The 19690-nt window shown below is 38.7% G+C and overlaps 1 protein-coding gene across 1 annotated transcript; it reads left to right on the top strand.

Moving 5' to 3' along the window:
- The first annotated feature begins 2028 nt into the window (after positions 1–2028).
- Positions 2029–18435, top strand: LOC107552430 (neuronal cell adhesion molecule-like). Its single transcript, XM_016234310.1, has 13 exons — positions 2029–2172; positions 2286–2483; positions 2563–2633; positions 5689–5914; positions 6191–6306; positions 7048–7252; positions 8065–8187; positions 8661–8837; positions 11588–11710; positions 13498–13653; positions 14321–14452; positions 14867–14945; positions 17870–18435. Exons 2-13 carry the CDS (start codon positions 2450–2452, stop codon positions 18093–18095), a joined length of 1668 nt encoding a protein of 555 aa, XP_016089796.1. The 5' UTR covers positions 2029–2172; positions 2286–2449; the 3' UTR covers positions 18096–18435.
- The last annotated feature ends 1255 nt before the right edge of the window (positions 18436–19690 follow it).

Here is a 19690-nt window from a genome sequence, read left to right as displayed (position 1 = left end):
GTGTATGGGTTGATAAGGTAAAACTCCGGACAAGTTTTCTTGCGCGCACCCATTTTTAACGCGTCTTGACTGTCGTACAGTCTGACATTAATGACAACTGAGATCCCACAGTGTGACATGATCATCATGTTCGTACAGTCTGACAAGTAGTCTAGTTTTAGTCGACGAAAAGTCATTGCATTTTTGTCAACTTTTAGTCATTACTTTTAGTCAAACTGCAGTTACCAACATTTATTTTGGTAGCTATTTTATATGTAGTCTTCAAACAAAAAGAGTCATTAATTCTTCTTTCTTTAGACCAAATCAATTAAGCTTATGAGAAATTTGAATCAAGGATTGAATTTGGAAAATCTTGAATAAATTATGACAATTTTCATTTTTGTGTGAACTATCCCTTTAACAGTAGTGAAAAGGGAGCAACTTATAAAAATTATAGTTGTTCATATATAATATATATAATTTATCATTTTTGAAACAGAAGCCGAATAAGACAAAGACAAATACAAAAGAGATACAAATTAAACTCATTTTTCAGATACAGTAGGTTTACTTAACATATTTATTTAACATCTTTTGTTGGTTAACATTAATGACACGGATAGGTACTTAATTAGGAGTGCTGTCCCTTTAAGACGGAAGGCATGCATGTTCAGTTTTCACCCACCTGTTTACATTTGCTTAATCCATAACCGACTGTATTTACGTGAGATACTCTACACCAGGGGTGGCGAACTCCGGTCCTGGAGAGCTGCCGCATCCCTGCAGAGTTCAGCTCCAACCCTAATGAAAACTCACCTGCCTGTAGCTTCCTAGTAACCGTTCAGACCTTGATTAGCTTGTTCAGGTGTGTTTGATTAGGGTTGAAGCTAAACTCTGCAGGGCTGCGACGTTCGCCACCCCTGCTCTACACGATAGACATTTGGACTGCTGTGTGTGTGTATATTTGAGCGCTGAGAACTGATCGCGCGCTGTATATGAGAACTGAAGATGTGGAGCATGCGCGAGAAAGAGCACTTCTATCAGCGTGATTCCGCCTTAATCGGCAACAGATTTTGACTCCCGGGAAAAACGGGATGTCTGGTCACCTTATCCCTACCCCTTCGGGTGCTGAGGCCATTGTTTCAGATCGCTAGTTAGCATTTTGGTAGCCTATCCATCCACTGCGTCTGCCATACTGAGACTAGATATGCAAACGCCCCTTATCCGATTGCAATTCAATGACAGGGACGCACATTTTGTGGACAAGGACAAGACAGTAGCATATAGGATGTATTTTGAATTGTTCGATAGTCCTCAAATAACATTATAGTCCCGTCTCGTCTTGTTAACGAAGACGCGGCATAAATTTCGTCATAGTTTTTGTCATCAGATATTAGTTTTAGCTCGTCAACGTCTTGTCTTAGTCACAGAAAAAATGTTTGTTAACGAATATTTTTCATCGTTGTCTTTGTTGACGAAATTAACACTGTACAGTAACTCTCTGTTTTGGCGCAGACCCACCAAAGCCCTTAATTGCTTGCAACTAGTTCAAAAATCTGCTGCTCGTGCCCTTACATTTAACAAGAAATCAGCTCACATCACTCCCATCCTTCAGCACTGCACTGGCTCCTATTCTGTCTTGTCCTAGTTTTTGAGCCTACCATTTAGCACCTTCATATTTTACAGAATGAATACACCCTTACGTTCCTGCCCGCACTCTTGGATCCAGTTCTGAGAATTTGCTTGAAATACCCAAGATCAAACTGTTGGTAGGGTGTTCAGCATTTCAGCTCCTAAACACAAAATTTCTGCGCTGTCTCCTCACTCCTGACCTTTAAGACTGAACTAAATACTCGCTTATTCACAATATGTTTTGATTGATTATTTCTTTTCACTGTCAGATCTATTCTTATCTCGGTTATTTCCTTGTGTGTTATATGATCACAGTCTTACTGCCTGTTCACTGTGTTGTTCCTTGATTGTATATCTGTATTATTTGTATTATATAAAGTGTCCTTGGGTTCTTGAAGGCACTATAGAAATAAGATGTATTATTAAACTTTTATTTACTAGTGTTGTTTGACTCTACAGAGCAGCCGGGAGCACCGACCGATCTGGAGCTAACGGATCCGGGAGCGAGAAGCATTCAGCTCACCTGGACACCTGGAGAGGAACACAACAGCCCTATCAAGAGTACGACACACACATAAACACACCTGTGTTCATCCTTTTACTGTAAAGCTCTTTGAATTACCTTTGTGTGTGAAGTGTGCTTCATAAATAAGCTTGCATTCTTGCCGCGTCAGAGTTCCTGATCCAGTATGAGGACGCTCTCCACCAGAGCGGCGTGTGGCACAATCTGACGGAGGTTCCTGGAACCAAGACCACTGCTCATCTGAAGCTCTCTCCGTACGTCCACTACAGCTTCAGAGTGCTGGCGCTCAATGACGTGGGCTTCAGCCGTCCCAGCATGCCCTCGCACCAGTACAGGACCAGCCCCGCAGGTAAGGCACATGAGTGTTCATGCTCACACGTGTGTTCACACATATCCGCTCGTCTCTAACTCGCCTCTAATGCCTGCAGCTCCTGACGAGAACCCCACTGAGGTCAAAGGTCACGGCACCGAACACAATAATCTGGTCATCACGTGGAAGGTGAGATTCTGATTATTAAAGTGCCCCTATTATGGGTAATGAAAGGTTCATATTTTGGTTTTGGGAGTCCCCAACAACAGGTTGGCATGCATGCAAGGTCAAAAAACACATTCATTGACTTATAATATGCATTTATTTTTACCTTACTTGCTCAACGACTCCCAAACGATTCGCTCAATGATTCATTTTTCCAAACCCTTCCTTTGCGTGACGCTAATCTGCGGTGATTGGTCTGATTGGTCTCATTTTCAGTTCATCATGCCTGTAATGCCTGATAAAGCAGCATTTGTGAGCACAGTGCTGCTTCAGTGTACAGCGTTACCGGGGAAACTGCTATTTTTACTGCTCTAAAAGCGGCACCTAGTGGCAAAGAATGAATTTGCAGTGTTTACCATACATTGATTTATTTGTGGCGGCCCTCCACAATATCCACATTGACTGCCACAAATATCCACCGCACCCCTGCCATCAGCTTCCGTGTCTCACACACACGAGTGTGACTTTAGCACTATATTTTGCAAATTTCAGACCCTTTTAGCAACCAGTTCCATAAAAGGTACATACTGACAAACATAGCAGCATTTTTGGATAAACCTTAGCTATCGTTCAGCTGGAAGATTTCGTCAGTACTGCCCCGCAAGCATGAACTTTTTTTCCTGGCACTGTATCGCCTCTCTCTGTGTCTGTTCTGTGCAGTGAGCCGCAGCAGAGAAGCAGCGCATTAAGTTGGCTGTACTGCAGCCGACTCGTCAATAAATGGGTATAAAGCAGTGTTTCCAAGCACCTGTCGCTTACGCTTTGGGCTTATAAATATGAACATATTTCGTCTGTTAATATGCACATAGTTAGACGCAGGCAGAGCGCTGCATGAGACAAAAAAGTAATATAGCCAAAACCACGGCAAATAGTCATTCTTTAGTGTAGATGTATGTTGATTTAATCAGACGATGTCGCGATCAGGATTTAAAGAGTAAAGTGAGAGCGACTCCTGGTTAACATGTAGTATTAATGGGTCGTGTTTAGTCACTATTTATACTTGTTTTATGTATGACAACAGAAAATATGTAAATGGCAACAGCTTTATTGGGCATTCAGTTGTATTACAGTATGTGACAGTTCAGAGAGTAGAAGAGATCTGAAGTGCCTTAACTTGTCTGAATGCAAACCCCACGTAATGACGTCATAAATATGCTAATTAATGTGACATCACCTACCGCCACAAGTCTCACAAAATTCTGTGGGAAACACTGATTTGCATTTTCATTCAGACCAATGCGAAAAGACCAACAAGTGGGTGGGCAATATGCTAATGTTTCATGTTGACATCAACATGAAACGGCTTGGGATTCATTTAAAAAAAGTCTCGTTTCAATGATTCAGAGTCGACTCTTTCTTTTGAGAGACAATAACTTTATACATGGTGCACTTTCATATTTAAAACTTTGCAGGATGTTTTCATTCACTTAGAGCTGTTACACATGGCATGAAAGGCAATTTTCAAAAATCCATAATAGGGGCACCTTAATAAACACCTCATATTTATGATGTTATGATGTTAACCCATTATGGAGCTTATAATATGACAAAACTATTTGAATTTGTATTGTATACATTTGAATAGTTGCATTTATGCATTTATCAAAACTGAATATTATGTGGCATTTAACATAGCTCTGAATTAGATTTTTTTTTTTTACTTGAATATTGAACATTTGAAACTTAACACAACTGAGTTTTATAGACATATATTTTCAAACAGCGATTTTTTTTGTTTGTTCTGAATTCTTTGGCTGCAAATATCCAGTTTTTAAGGTGAAGAGGAAATTCGGAACATCAAATTCAATATTCTAAAATTCAATACGCAGAAATTCAGATCGTACTGAAAGTAGGTCAATCATATGTTTAAGAGTCACTTAGGATACCTCTGGGCGATTCATGATCAGGTACATCAACCTAATCTGAATGCCAGAAAACTACTAATTGGCCAAAATGCTTCGTTTGACTTTTCAGAGATCATCTGCTCTTCCCTGTGGATTACCTCTGACCTACTTTCTGTACGATCTGAATTTCTGCGTATTGAATTTTAGAATATTGAATTTGATGTTCCGAATTTCCTCTTCATCTTGAAAACTTGAAGCTTTATATTTAAAAACTGGATATTTGCAGTCAAAGAATTCAGAACAAAAAATTTGCTGTTTGAAAATACATGTCTATAAAACTCTGCTATAAAAAGTTCAGTTGTGTTAAGTTTCAAATGTTCAATATTCAAGTTTAAAAAAAATCTTAATTCAGAACTATGTTAAATGCCACATAACATTCAGTTTTGATATATGCCACTTGTCAATAATTCAAATTTATACAATACAAATTCAAATAGTTTTGTCATATTATAAGCTCCATAACCCATGATGTTCGTTAGAGCCCTATGAAATCCCTTTTATTCTTTCTAAATTGAGTTTGTTTTGTTTCCATTTTAATTTTCCTAAATTTAATTAATTTATTTTTTTCAGTTATGTTTTTCTGGATTGCATTTTAATGGTTAAATTAGATTTTTGTAATTTAGTAGAAGTTTTATTTATTTATTTATTTTACATCTTTTTTTTTTTGTCAAACAAAGTGGCACAACAGAGGTTTACTGTCAAAATTAAAACATGGTAAAAAATTATGTGATATTCCTGAAAAAATAAAGTTTTAATTATTTTGTTCTTACTCTTCTCATTAATTTAAAAGTACATAATTTCTTCATGTTAGACCAGTTTCTGTGTGTATCTGATGATAGTTTTCTCAAATGAAGAGGCTCTGTGGAGTTCATGTGTTGTTGAGATAGTGAATTGGTGGGTTTTTGTTAAATGTGAGCCAAAATCATCACAATTAAAAGAACCAAAGACTTAAGCTACTTCAGTCTGTGTGCATTTAATTTATTTAATACACGAGTTTCACAATTTGAGTTGAATTACTGAAATGAACTTTTCCATGACATTCTAATTTATTGAGATGCACCTGTATAAGCCATTCTTTTGGATGCATGTGACACATTTGTGTTTGTGTTGGGCAGCCGCTGATGCCTCTGCAGGCCAATGGTCCCGGCCTGCAGTATAAGGTCATGTGGCGTCAGCAGGGCATTGAGAAGGACTGGACGTCGGTCAGCGTGGCTAACGTCTCTAAGTTTGTGGTGTCGGGGACACCCACATTCGTGCCGTACGAGGTGATGGTTCAGGCGCTAAACGATTACGGTCTTGGACCCAAACCCGGTGCTGTGATCAGATACTCCGGAGAGGACTGTGAGTGACGCTTTCAGCAGTTCAAACGCTTTACACCAGGGATCCTCAAATCTGGTCCAAGAGATCCACTTTCCTGCAGAGTTTAGCTCTAACCCTAATCAAACACACCTGAGCAAGCTAATCAATGTCTTTAGGATCATTAGATAGGTAGGTGAGTTTGGTCAGGGTTGGAGCTAAACACTGCAGCGCATTGGCCCTCAATGGCAAGATTTGAGGATCCCTGCTTTATATGCTTGTTTAGTGGAATACTGCTAATCCCACAATGCACCTCTGCAGTTCCGTCGGCAGCTCCGGGTGATGTGCGGGTCCTGGTGCTGAACAGCACGCTAGCAGAGGCGCGCTGGAGCCCCGTTTCACCCGAATCCGTGCGCGGCCGACTCCAGGGCTATAAGGTACAGCTCTCCTCTCATCATGTGACCGGCTGATGCTCGCACATTTACATTTATTTTACATTTATTTAAAAAAAAAAAATTTCAGTTCAATTATATATCTATTATAGTTTGTTAATATTTTAAACTATATTTTATTTTTATATTTTCTGTTTAGTTAAAGTTTTAGTTTTTTTTTTTTTCTTTTTTTTGTGTTCTTTTATATGTCTATTTTTATTACATTTTAGTTTTAGTTTATTTATTTTTAGTTATTTTTGTAATTTAACTTAAACTAAACACAAATGTGAAATGTTGCCTTGGCAACTAGCTGAAAAAAGAAGATAATTGTTTGTAATATTTTATTTTATTTCAGTTAATGTTTATTTTATTTAAAGTAATGAAAATGTGTTTTTTGTGGTTTTAATTTTAGTTAACTGTAATAACCCTGATCCACTGTTCTAAAAGTTCTGAAATTTCTGTCATTGAACAATCATCTTAAATAACCATGATCTCAGTATTGACCAAAATAATCATGATTGTGATTTTGATTGAGCAGCTGTAACTCACATTCACATTTACAAAATGTACATAACTAAAAATAAAATGCATGATGACACACTCTTTAGGAGACTTAATGGACAAATAAAAACTCATTAAAATCAGCTCAGTATTGATCACGCTCATACTAGTGCATGCTGGGAGGATATGGAGAATAGGTGAATGGTAGAACCCTTTAACTGAGGTTGCGCTGTTGTCCGTGTGCAGGTGCATTACCAGCGTGAGCGCAGTTTACACCGACACAACTCTCATCACAGCAAACAGAGTACTGAGATCTTCAGCCCCAACAAAACCAGCGGGAAACTGCCTGACCTGTTGCCGTACAGCGTCTACAGCCTGCGTGTGACGGCCTTCAACGGCCGAGGAGAAGGTCCCTCCAGCATCCCGCAGCGCTTCGAGACACCCGAGGGCGGTAAGAGCAGCGCCAACGTTTCTACAACACCCAACAGAGGACTGTGTTGACTGGAGAACTATTTTGGAGCAAAAACAGTCGAAATGGACAATATGTTCAAATGTACATCACTTATTGTTAGCTTAAACTTAACCTATGTTTAAATCTACTGTAAGAAATTATAGTCTGCCTCGACCAAACTTCCACTCCAATTAAATTATTCTCCTGTCTCTACAAAGAGCTTAATTATCATAGAGATAATTCTTTCAATAATATGTAAATACTATCTCCTAAACATTACTTCGTTAATCGTCACCTATAGCGTGGGAGCGGCAGTAGGCCATCAAGAACCATCTGCTGACCAAAAGGGTACGTGAATATAATTGCTAAGGATTCTAGATAATCCTGTCACCTTAACATTTGGTTGTTTCCACCTGAAAGACTTCCAAAGATGTGGGAACGGAAGGCTATCACTTTCATGGTTATCCGCAATTTACATTTAAGACGAAACTTAATTTACATGTCTAGCGGGAAGATGAACGTAATAGAGTATAAAATGTTTGAGCGTAGGAGGCTCAGGGTTCATTCCGACTCCGTTGAACCCAAGGTACTACATGTACTTTGTCACTGCTATGCTGCAATAAACATCTTCATCGAGATCTTCATCGTCTTCATCATATTTCTTACACTACTTATTTATTAATGATATACCATTGGATAAAGTATTAAATAGTGATAGTATTTAGAAACTAGACTGTCTGACCTAAAGCCGGACTGATGGCTGCACAGCTGCTACTGTTATTTAACACTGATGCTGTGTGTTTGTGTTCCAGTTCCAGGTGTGCCGTCCTTCTTCAAGGTTTCTGCTTTAGATCTGGACTCTCTGACGCTGGAATGGGGTCCACCTCACGAGAGGAATGGCCGTCTGACCGGATACACCTTCAAATATCAGAGCGGTGAGAAAACCTGCCCATTCACACTGGGAACCATGACTACACTGCCTGCCAATAAGAGAGACGCACACTCTAATATTGATCTAATGGTGTTTCCACAAGCTTATGCAGCATCACAACATTTATCTCCATCAAGAGTTTCATTCACCGATAACGTTCCTCAGTAATATCATCAGTGGTAGAGTGAACTTCAATATTCTTACAGAGTTAAAACTTCATAGTTATTGTTTTTGGTGTGAATGTGCCTTTATGATTTAAAGTTTGAAAAAAGGAAGTTTCCAGAATCTCTGCAATTTTTTGCAGCTATTTTAAATGTGGTACAGTTTGCATGTGTTGTACATGTTTGAGTGTTCGTCCTTGTTCCTGTTGCTCGAGTCAGTTTGAAGTAGCGAACAGAACAAATGGTCTGTAAGCGTAGCTTATGATTGGGTAAAATAATGTGACCCCGCCCCTTTCTGCTTCTGTCCCGCCTCCAGTCGACAGCAAAAATGATTTGGGTCTGCTGGAGGAGCTGGATCTGCTGTCCAATCAGAGCAGCTTCACGCTGCACAACCTCCCTCACAGCACACGCTACAAGTTTTATATCAGTGCCAGAACGCAGAGAGGAGTCGGTCCCACGCTCACCGAGGAGGCCGTCACTGTCCTCGACAGAGGTACGTACACTAGATAGGGCACACAGCTGTTTCTGTAGTGTGTGTCAGTTTTATGTGTTTTCTGTTTACTCTACTGTTTACTCTACTGTTTATTCTACTGTTTATTCTACTTCGACTCGTCTTTGAACATCTCATGTTTGTGGATCTGTGTAAGACTCATCATACCTGCTTAGGTTACGACAGAAACGAGCCGTGTGTTGTCTGTACTCATAGTACCGCAGGACTGATGGTCAGATGTAGATTCTGGATCTGTGTGAACTCAAACACCCATCATACCTGCAATCAGAGAAATATAAGTCTGTCAGCTGTGTTTTAGAGTGAAGCATGGCACTGTGTTCGTTTACACGCGAGCAGCTCATGATCCAGTGTTTTCAGCGTCTCGGTTCTCAGTAAAAGCAGCGAACTCAATGTGCACCAGTAATGCTTTATTTTCACATTGACATAACAGATGATTACAGCATTTCACTAGATTTGTAATGAGATGTGTTTGTAAACATGTCTCTATGCATTTTTTCGCCAAAATAAAAGCTTGATGGTTTAACTCCTGCTAGTGAATAAATTGATTTTGTTACTAAGTAAAATAACTTATATACTTATCATGAAATTTTATTTCATTTTACAGTGCAGTTGTATTACAATTGTCAATTCTTTCTTTCTTGACGATTATAATAATAATAACAATACATTTACAATTTTAATAATAATAATAATAATTATTATTATTATTTTACACCGTCCTGCATCATATTTGCTGAATGAAATCCAATACTTGTTTCTCACTAATTTTAGGGTGCAGATTCCGAAAATAGTGTCTGTTGTGCTCTTTCACGTCACACTTTCTCTCTAAATTTGATGCATTTTGTAGCATTTTTGCTTGCGACACTCATCTGTGCGGTAAAGAAGTCTTGTATTCTCCCTCAATCAGCAGAAAACACCACAAACACATGATTCCCATCTGAATGTGACCCAGATGACAACTGTTTGATCAATTCTCAACATATATTCACATGTATTATTCACGACATTATCTGATACCTAATCCTGATTTCAAGGTTAGAATTATGGCTAGGGTCACAAGAAAATGCAAACATGAATCAGGTGTTTTACACAGAAAATTATATATTATATATATATTAGACAGAAAATTATATATTTTGTAAAGCTCTTTGACATTAAAGGGGAAAATCTGACTTTTTCCATGTTTAAGTGCTATAATCGGGTCCCCTGTGCATCTACCAACCCAGAAAACGTGAAAAAGGGACAACCCAGTAACTTTGTTTTGGTAAACCTTTCTCTGCCATCATGTGAAAAAACGAGCCGCTCAGATATCACTCCTCTAGTGACATAGAGAGGGGATCTCATTATAATATCACCGCCCCTTTATCTGCACATTTCCACCCACAGCCATTGTCATTGTGATTTCGCAAGCGACAACGGTGTACCAGTTCTAATGCCATGGCAAAAGTTCAAGCAAAGCATGCTAACTGTTCTATCGTTAGCTGCACAGAGGGGCACAGAACACTATTAGAGTCCCAGCCTCAGAGGAGACGAGAGCAGTGGATTTATTGATTTATTTACTGTATATTACGCTGCTGCCACACTGATCTAATGTAAACATGTGATTTCTTTCCCAGCTGTTTACCTTCACAGATATAACCAACTGTTTTTGTAACTCATATGTGTTTTTAACACAAACATCTGTGTATTTGACTGTGCAAGCGCAATAAGACATGAAAGAGAACTTAGTGTAGTGCTCACATGTCGCTTTCTGTGCACGTGCTTTGGATGTGTGCGCTCAGAAAACACTATATCAGAAGTTTACATTGATATGGCTTTAAAACACTTTACATTGATATGGCTTTACATTGATATGGCTTTAAAACACATGATTTTAGCATGATAGACATGATAATCAAAACCAAACTGATGTTTTTTGGCAGAATATCTGCGGTACGAGCTGTAAAGGCTCTGCTTTATTCTGGAAAAGGGGGCAGGGAGCAGCAGCTCATTAGCATTTAAAGAGACAGGCACGAAAACAACATGTTTCTGCTTCCACTCAAAACAGGCATTTTCAAAATGATATAATAAATGATGTGTGGGGTACTTTGAGCTGAAACTTCACAGACATTCTGGCGACACCAGAGACTTATATTACATCTAGTAAAAAGGGGCATAATAGGTCTTTTTTAAATTGAGTATTTGAACATATTTTTTCCACTCCATTGCAGATTGTAAGTTAAATAATACATTTTCAATGCTTCTTTTTGTCAAACTTTTGTCATTCGACTGCTTTTGTTATTTTGATAAGTGCATTAAAGCTAATGCATATAATTTGAAAGATTTTCCTTCTTATTTTGTTAAAAATATATATATATGCGATAGAAAGTTTTTATTCATATTTTTTAACTCCGCATCATCAAATTAACCAATATTAGGCTTCTTTTTTATTTTTTTTGCAAATGAGCAGGATTTTTTTTTTCAAGATCGAGGACTGTGCTCTTAGTATATGAAAATGATTTGACTTCCCAAAAATGCATGTCTCACAAAGTCCTTTGAGAAACACTGTACATTGTGTGTTTTACTTCATGATCCAGCTCTGATTTTGTATTTTTCATTTTTATAAATGAGAATAAACGCCCTTCATCACTAGCCCCGCCTCTACACGCTAACGTCACGTCATTACGCTACTCACATGGTGTATGGACCACTTGTAAACTGTGATGGGCTGATGATGTCTCTCTCTCTCTCAGCACCGCCGGTCACTCCTGCATTTGGGAACGTCAGCTCGTCCATGAGCGAGGATGGAGCGCTGATCAGTTGGGAATACTGGGGCCTCGAGAAACACCTTTATGTTGAATATATTATAGACAACAGTAAGAATCATGCATTGTGAGGATGATGATGATGATGATGAAATGCTGAACGTATACATTCCCATGATTAGAGCTCCTGTAGTAACTAATACACAGCCATCTACCCCACTGAACAGATCAACCTCCATGCTAGTTAATGCTGGTTAGTGCTGGTGGTGACCCGTCTGTTCAGCAGGGTACACTGCAAAAAATACTTAGTATTTTTGTCCTGTTTTCCAATACAAATATCTAAACATTCTTATATCAAGAAGAATATTAAGAAGATATAAAGTCATGTTGTCTGAGAAATTGATCAAAATGAAGCCAGTTTATACTTAAAATAAGAAACTACAAGTGAATAGGGTAAAACATCTAGCTACTAGATATCATATCACCATACTTCCCCAGTTGATTAATCACAGTATGTTCATTTTTCTGAAATGTTATATTTAAATATGCACTAATTTGCAAACATTTACACAAAATCTGAACTTTGGATAAAGCCGGGTTTAAAAAAATCTTGTTTGATTTTGTTGACATATTAGAGTTAAATGATTTTGGACTTCTATTTTTATAACTCCATAAATCATAAAAACAAAAAAAATTTCACCATGTTTTAAGAATAATCTCTTATAAATCAGTGTAAATGCAATATGAACAAACCCCTCAGAATATAGATAGGAATAAAACTCAAAAATTTGGTGTATGTTAGTGCTGCTGAAGTGGAGAAACAAACTCATGATCTTTAATTATATGCGTTTTCTCCATGTTTTTAAAAAATAAAATGTTGTATAAATCAGTGTAAATGAAATATGAACAAACCCCTCTGTAAAAACCTTCAGAATATAGAGAGGAATAAAACTCTAAGTTTTGGTGTATGTTAGTGCTGCTGAAGTGGAGAAACAAACTCATGATCTTTAATTATATGCGTTTTCTCCATGTTTTTAAAAAATAAAATGTTGTATAAATCAGTGTAAATGCAATATGAACAAACCCCTCTGTAAAAACCTTCAGAATATAGAGAGGAATAAAACTCTAAGTTTTGGTGTATGTTAGTGCTGCTGAAGAGGAGAAACAAACTCATTATCTTTAAACATATGTATTTTCACCATGTTTTTAGAAATAAAATATTGTATCAATCAGTGTGAATAATATATAAACAAACCCCTCAGTAAAAATCTTCAGAATATAGAGAGGAATAAAACTCTTAAGTTTCGGTGTGTGTAAGTGCCGCTGAAGTGGAGAAGCAAACTTTTATAGATATGGGTTGGATTTGAAACCTACAGACGCAAATAGATAAAGTGCAATAAAATAAACACTTAAATGTGCATTTGGACTTTTCATTCCACTAGTCTGAAAAAAGACGTGTTATGCAAGCAAAATAGTCCAAAATGTTCCAGTGCATGAAAAAAACAAGAAAAGAAATCAGGAGAGAAAATCCTGTTTTCCCTTTGAATTAAGTTTATTTTTCTGACCTCATTGGTAGATATTATTTCTTGTTTTAAGTATAAACACACTTCATTTTGAAAGCATCTTAAAAAACCTTCAGATCTTATCTGATGTCATTGTGCATGTATCTTATATACTGGAAAAACAAGACAAAAATATTGAGGAAGAACATCAGTTTTTGCAGTGTAGTTCACCAAAGGGTCGTAACAGTTTAGTTGTTTTGTAGATTAATTGCAGAGCTGTAGTAGGTGGGTAGTCAGAATTAACTCCAGATTGACACAGCGGGTGTAGAGAGCTAACTTGCCCATATTTGATTGTGAGGACGCTGAAGTGCTTCCTGTTGTGCTGGAAACCCTCAGGTGACGAAGACTGGCACAAAGAGAAGGTCAACGGCTCTCAGTTCCACGTTCTTAAGGGTTTGAAGAAAGGTTTGGCCTACAAGGTGCGTGTGGTGGCTCGGGGTCATGACGACCAAGCGGTCCATCACTCTGAGGAGCTGTTGGTTAAGGTCCCAGGTGAGGCTTCATCTCAGCCTCAAGGCCTTATGGGATCTTTGACGGCTGTGATGCATGACGGCCGTTGTGTTGAGATGTTGAAGCGCATGACGCACGTCTGTATGTCCTGCACGAGTCCGTCTGTGCTCATAATGTGGCTCAATTGTTATTGTTTGTTGATCAATCAGCATGATTGTATCCCATAATCAATGCAAACTGCAAAGTTGATTTTCTTACTCAGGATTTTTTAGTTGTTTTCCAGTACAAGTATCTCAACATTACATTTACTTCAGATGCAGATTTAAGATATTAAATCTTGTTTTCTGAAAAATTCTAAAAGTATATCAAAATTGAGTTATGTATATATTTCTGATCCCTTTGGCAAATATTTTGTTCTTCTTTCACCGTAAACTGACTTCATTGTGATAAATCAAGATACATTTACCTGAGACATAATGCAGAAATTCTGAGAAAGTTAAGTTCAGATATTTGTACTGGAAAACGAGACAGAAATACTGATGAAGAACATGGTTTCTGCAGTGCCGGTCAAGTTTCCCTCTCCGTGTTTGTCACTCATGACACTGTGACTCATGTTCATGGCGTCTGATCTTCTGTGACTCGTTGGATCGAGCTGCTTAAAGTTGAAGATCTGCACATGTCTCATGCTCTTCCTCCTCCTCTTCCTCAGCGATGGTGAGTCCGCAGGTGGACATCGCCACTCAGGGCTGGTTCATCGGTCTGATGTCGGCCATCGCTCTGCTCATCCTCATCCTGCTCATCATCTGCTTCATCAAGAGGAACAAGGGCGGCAAATATCCAGGTGACTGTGACTTTATTATCATTAATAGTTTTTATTCATATTTTGAATTTGACTATTTTTTTATGTTCTCTTCACTTTAATTTTATTTAGTTTTAGTAGTTTTGTTGTGCTTTTGTCATTTTTTATTTATTTTTTTATGATTTTATTTTCTATTATTTTCTTTTTTCCAAAGTATCCATATGACATACTAATACCATATAGAAATTGTTTTATACATAAACTTCTTTTTTATGCATTTCTAAGAAAACAAGACTTCTTATCTTAAGTCATTTTAATCTTTAGACATTTACACTAGAAACAAGACAAAATGCTGGAAGAACATGTTTAATCTACATGTTTACTCTGTTCCTCATGGGTGAATGATGTGTTGTTTGGATTGTAAATGCCGGTGTGTGACTCTGATGTTTGTCTCAGTTAAAGAGAAGGAAGATGCTCACGGAGACCCGGAGATCCAGCCCATGAAGGAGGATGATATCACGTTTGGAGAGTACAGGTGAGAGAGCTCTGACCTGACCCTTGACCTCTGACCCCTCAGGAGACTGACCCCACCGCACCACACAACATCACCTTCATCTTCTTCTCCGATGGATCTGATCCGGTCTGATCTGCTGCTGGTGGTCTGATGCAGATCCTGTGGGACTCGATCAGGTTCTCATCTCCTGGATGATCGGCATCAGTGAACTTGATGATCCAGCAGCGTATTTACTGTATCAGAATATAGTTCTGCATCATTTTCTGAATAATTCCAGAATAATCCTGCAGATGTTAGTTTCATATAATGACGCAGGATCTGAACTGAAGCTGCTGGTTTGCCATTTAAAGTCTATTCCTGCGTTATTCTGCACGCGTGCAGGAGACGAATACTCGCACTTTACTCCTGTATAGCAATATTATTTTATATTCCCTGCTTCATTAAACGATTTCCTTTTTATACGCTGATTTTTGACATTATTGCAGATGTCGATCTGTCCTCAGCATACAGTGTTCATCATAACGCTGGTCAATGATGTGAATCTGACAGCTGCTCTTCACCTGACACACACAGGAACACTTTACCGGCATTTTAGATAAAAATATTTACATAAAATATTTAGAAATTAAAATACAAATAAATGAAATTATTAAATGTATATTTTCTTGAAGTCCCCCTGAGATTTTAAGTTAATGTTTCATTCATTTAACAAGTTACTCAGATATTTTTTGGGGGGGGGGTAACCGCTAACACACGTAACTTGTGTTACTTGTAATGGATTACCCCTCAACACTGATCAAATCTTTACTTTGAATGCAGTGTAAGTCACTGTTTGCCAGATGCAGAATATGAGTGTGGATTACAGGATCGTTCTATCCTTGAATGATAGCACTATCCGAAACAAACTCACACAGCAGTAAAATAAACGTTAATGAATCAGAATCGATTCAGCTGCTCTGAATGAACACAGACTCATCAGATCCACTTTACTGCTCTTAGTATGTGATGTTTAGTAGCTCTGAATCGCATCTGCTGTGACGCTCGCGCAGATTGAGTCGAGATAAGAACGCTCAGGAGTCGCTGGCGTTTGTTCCTCCCGTGGTCTGTAAGTGGTGGTCGAATGTGGGAAGGTAAGCGGGAACCTGCATGCGAGAGGAGAAAAACACAACCATTCCAGGATCACACTTCACGTGAACCGCTAACACATGTACAGTACGTCATCGCCAGCACGAGAACATGCAGTGAGAATGAATCACGGACAGAGTAAGGGGCCGTTCACACAGAACTCGTCTTTCCATTCCAATGCGCTATTTTTCCATTGTTTTTCTACATTCTACAGACGTGTATGACCGTTGCGATCGCGTCTCTTGCAGCGTCTCATACATGAGCACCGTGTTTTTATGACACTGCGTCAAGTTAAAAGAATTTAAACTTTTACACGCAGTGCCGCTCATCAATGTCAGTTCCAAAACAGTGGACCAATCAGAAGACCCCGGAGGCGGGGCAAGTGTTTCAAGTTTTTGTTTACAGTAGCAAGTTGGCATAGCAACTGTTTTTATTTCCATTATTGTGTCACGTCTCAAAAGCGTGTCTTGAGACCCTGGCGTTCTGCCAAAGACCATAGAATAGCCAAGACATGTCACTCGTGTAGTTTTGAATGGGGAAAAATGCAACGCTCAATATGGCCGCTCAATCGCAGGAAGCCCCCCCTTCTGAATGAAGGAGTCAGTGGGTCGCTGCAGCTGCCATTAGAAGTCCCGGTGGCAATAGAAACAGTCAGCGTTTTGAGACGTGCGCTCAGGACTGCGCATGCGCACTGGCTGATCTAGCCTGAAAAATAGGCTTTTAAAAACGCTATTTGAGCAAAATAAACAACATTTATGACACAGTTGAATCTTTGGTGATTTCAAATATGAAATTTGATCGTAAGTTTAGTGAACAGTTTTGTAGAATTTGATGTTTCCCCATTCAAAGAGATAGGAGCTGCACTTGCATGCCCAAGAGGCATTTCAAAGATGGCCGCCGAGTGACATGACTTGTCTTAAAGGGAATTTGGTTCTACGCTGCGCTTGATGCAAGACGTGTTCTGTGTGAACGGCCCCTAACAGAGCTATGCTAGAGTAAATGTATCGAAGATTGTATAAAAACTACTCCGATTAAATGCTTTTAGCTTTTATTTACTGGGGTTGTACAGTATTTTTTGCACTTTTTAAAAAATATTATTATTATTTTAAATATATATATATTTGATCAAATAATTTTTGTCTTTATTCGTGCCAAATGACTTGCATGAAATTGTATCAACAAATATAGAACAACAAAAATCCATATAATAATAATAATAATAAAACCAAAAGCCAGAGAAAAACATGTATATGAAGGCATTATACAGTATGAGCCTCTCAGTTCTCTAGTTACCTGTACTAAATTACTCGTAACACGGCAGGAGTTTCATGGGAAGTGTGGCTACATCCATTCATGATTCATGTATGATTTGAAGTTTTTCTCAATCCGTTTGTGTTTTAATCACTGCTGATGGGCTCCATTCATGAATCACCAGCAGAAGGAGTGTCTTCAGGAAGTTTGTTGAATGAATCAGAGTTATTGAATGATTCGCTCAGGATTGTGGGAGCTGGTGCTTCAGGAATCAGGCTTTGTTGTCATGATGATCATGTTCAGGCTGATGTTTGAATCACGGTTTGATGAATCTGTTTTTCATCTTCACGCTTCAGATGCTGAGATATTGATTGCACTTCATCCACCTTTATTCCTCTGATAGTTTCCCATGATGCTTTAATGCTTGTTTTGAAGTTCACGCAGGTTTTGTCTCTCATCCTGTCACATGTATGTGATTGTACATGTGACACTGATCCTGCATGTGTGTGCCGTCCATCTTTTGAGTTTGATTTGCGTCATGATTCACCTGCATGTGATTTTTCTCCTAGTGACGAGGACCGTAAACCGCTCAAAGGGAGCCGAACGCCGTCCAGCGGAACCGTTAAGCGTGACGGCAGCGACGACAGTTTAGTCGACTACGGAGACTCTGGAGACACGCAGTTCAACGAGGACGGCTCGTTTATTGGACAGTATAGCGGGAGGTCGGATAGAGACGCGACGCACGACAGCTCCGAGCCGCCGTCTCCGGTGAACGCCATGAACTCATTCGTGTGAGATCCGCTGATTCATGAACCCAGCTTCAGTTTACTAGAGACTAATCGAGCCCAATGCTCGTGACGGACGCGACTGAATCGGACGACACGTGACTGTTGCGTCCGTACGAATGTCAGAGGATGTTTAACCGGGCTGTGTTCACAATAGCACACCATCATACTACTGCAGTATGTACTATTATGCAATCATCTAGATATCAGGCAAAAATATAAACATTTTCAATTATGATTTGATCACCCAGACAGACTTTATAACTTAAAGATTTCCTTGAAGGAATATTTGACCCAAAAATGAAAATTTGCTGAAGATGTGCTCACCCTCAAGCCATCTGAGATGTAGATGAGTTTGTTTCTTGATCAGATTTGGAGAAATGTAGCATTGCATCAGTGTCTCTGCAGTGAATGGGTGCCGTCAGAATGAGAGTCCAAACAGCTGATAAAAACATCACAATAATCCACAAGTAATCCACAGCACTCCAGTCCATCAGTTAACATCTGGAGAAGACAAAAGCTGAAACTAATCCAGCATTAAGACGTTTTTAACTAGAATACAGAGTCTATAATCCATAATAACGCTTCCTCCAGTGAAAAAGTGTTCTGGTCTGAATCAGGAGCGAAATCTGCACAGATCAAGCAGCGTTTAAACAGCTCTAAACAAATATGTTGGTGGATTTTGATGTGAGAGACAGCAGGAGATGCACTTTTTCATTGTAGGAAGCCTCATATTTTAGCCGGAAGCTAAAATTGGTTCTGACGGCACCCATTCACTGCAGAGGATCCATTGGTGAGCAAGTTGCTACAATTCTCCAAATCTGATGAACAAACAAACTCATTTATATCCCAGACGTCCTGAGTGTGAGCACATTTTCATTTTTTGGGTGAACTATTCCTCATGTGACTGTGTTGATCATGTGACGACGCAGTATGCTAGTATTATATTACGAACGCAGCAGATGTATCCATGCATGAAGACAATATTTTACTATTGTACTGAGAGAACTCTGATTCTGAGAGGTAGAGACGCTCTCACTGTATTTCATGGCGCTGCTGCGGTGTTTAACGGTTTGCTAATGACAGTCACAGACTCTTAAGCACTTAAACACTCTTGTAGTTGATGTCAGGTGCTTCCAGAGCATCATCTTGACCCGCATGTGAACCTGTGCAGTTCCCATAGCAACCCAAACCTGTGATGCTGAGAGGAACCTAATGATGATGATGCTTCATCTGCGAGACTGTAAATGTCAAAGATCATCGTCAGGCCAATCCAAGCGCTTTTAAATATTCACATGTAGAAATGAGACTAGAATTCATCAGAGGGACATTTCTATGGAGTGAATCCCACACTGGCTCATATTTCATCCCAAAATAAAAATATTTGAAATTATATTTTACATAAAGAAAACAAAGCCTGTGTTTAGGAACATTCATTCTTTTTTGCATTATGACATTATGATAGCTAAATATGTTTTATTCGAAATTCTCATTAATGGAATTTATACCCATCATGATGCAAAAAAAATAAAATCTCATTGTGTCTAAAAATATAATTAATTTTCTTGATGTGTAAAATATAATTTCTAGTTTTTGATTTTGGGA

The sequence above is a fragment of the Sinocyclocheilus grahami genome, unplaced genomic scaffold (genome assembly GCF_001515645.1).
Source record: "Sinocyclocheilus grahami isolate Dianchi unplaced genomic scaffold, SAMN03320097.WGS_v1.1 scaffold450.1, whole genome shotgun sequence".
NCBI lineage: Eukaryota > Metazoa > Chordata > Actinopteri > Cypriniformes > Cyprinidae > Sinocyclocheilus > Sinocyclocheilus grahami.
This window is presented reverse-complemented; position numbering and strand designations above follow the sequence as displayed.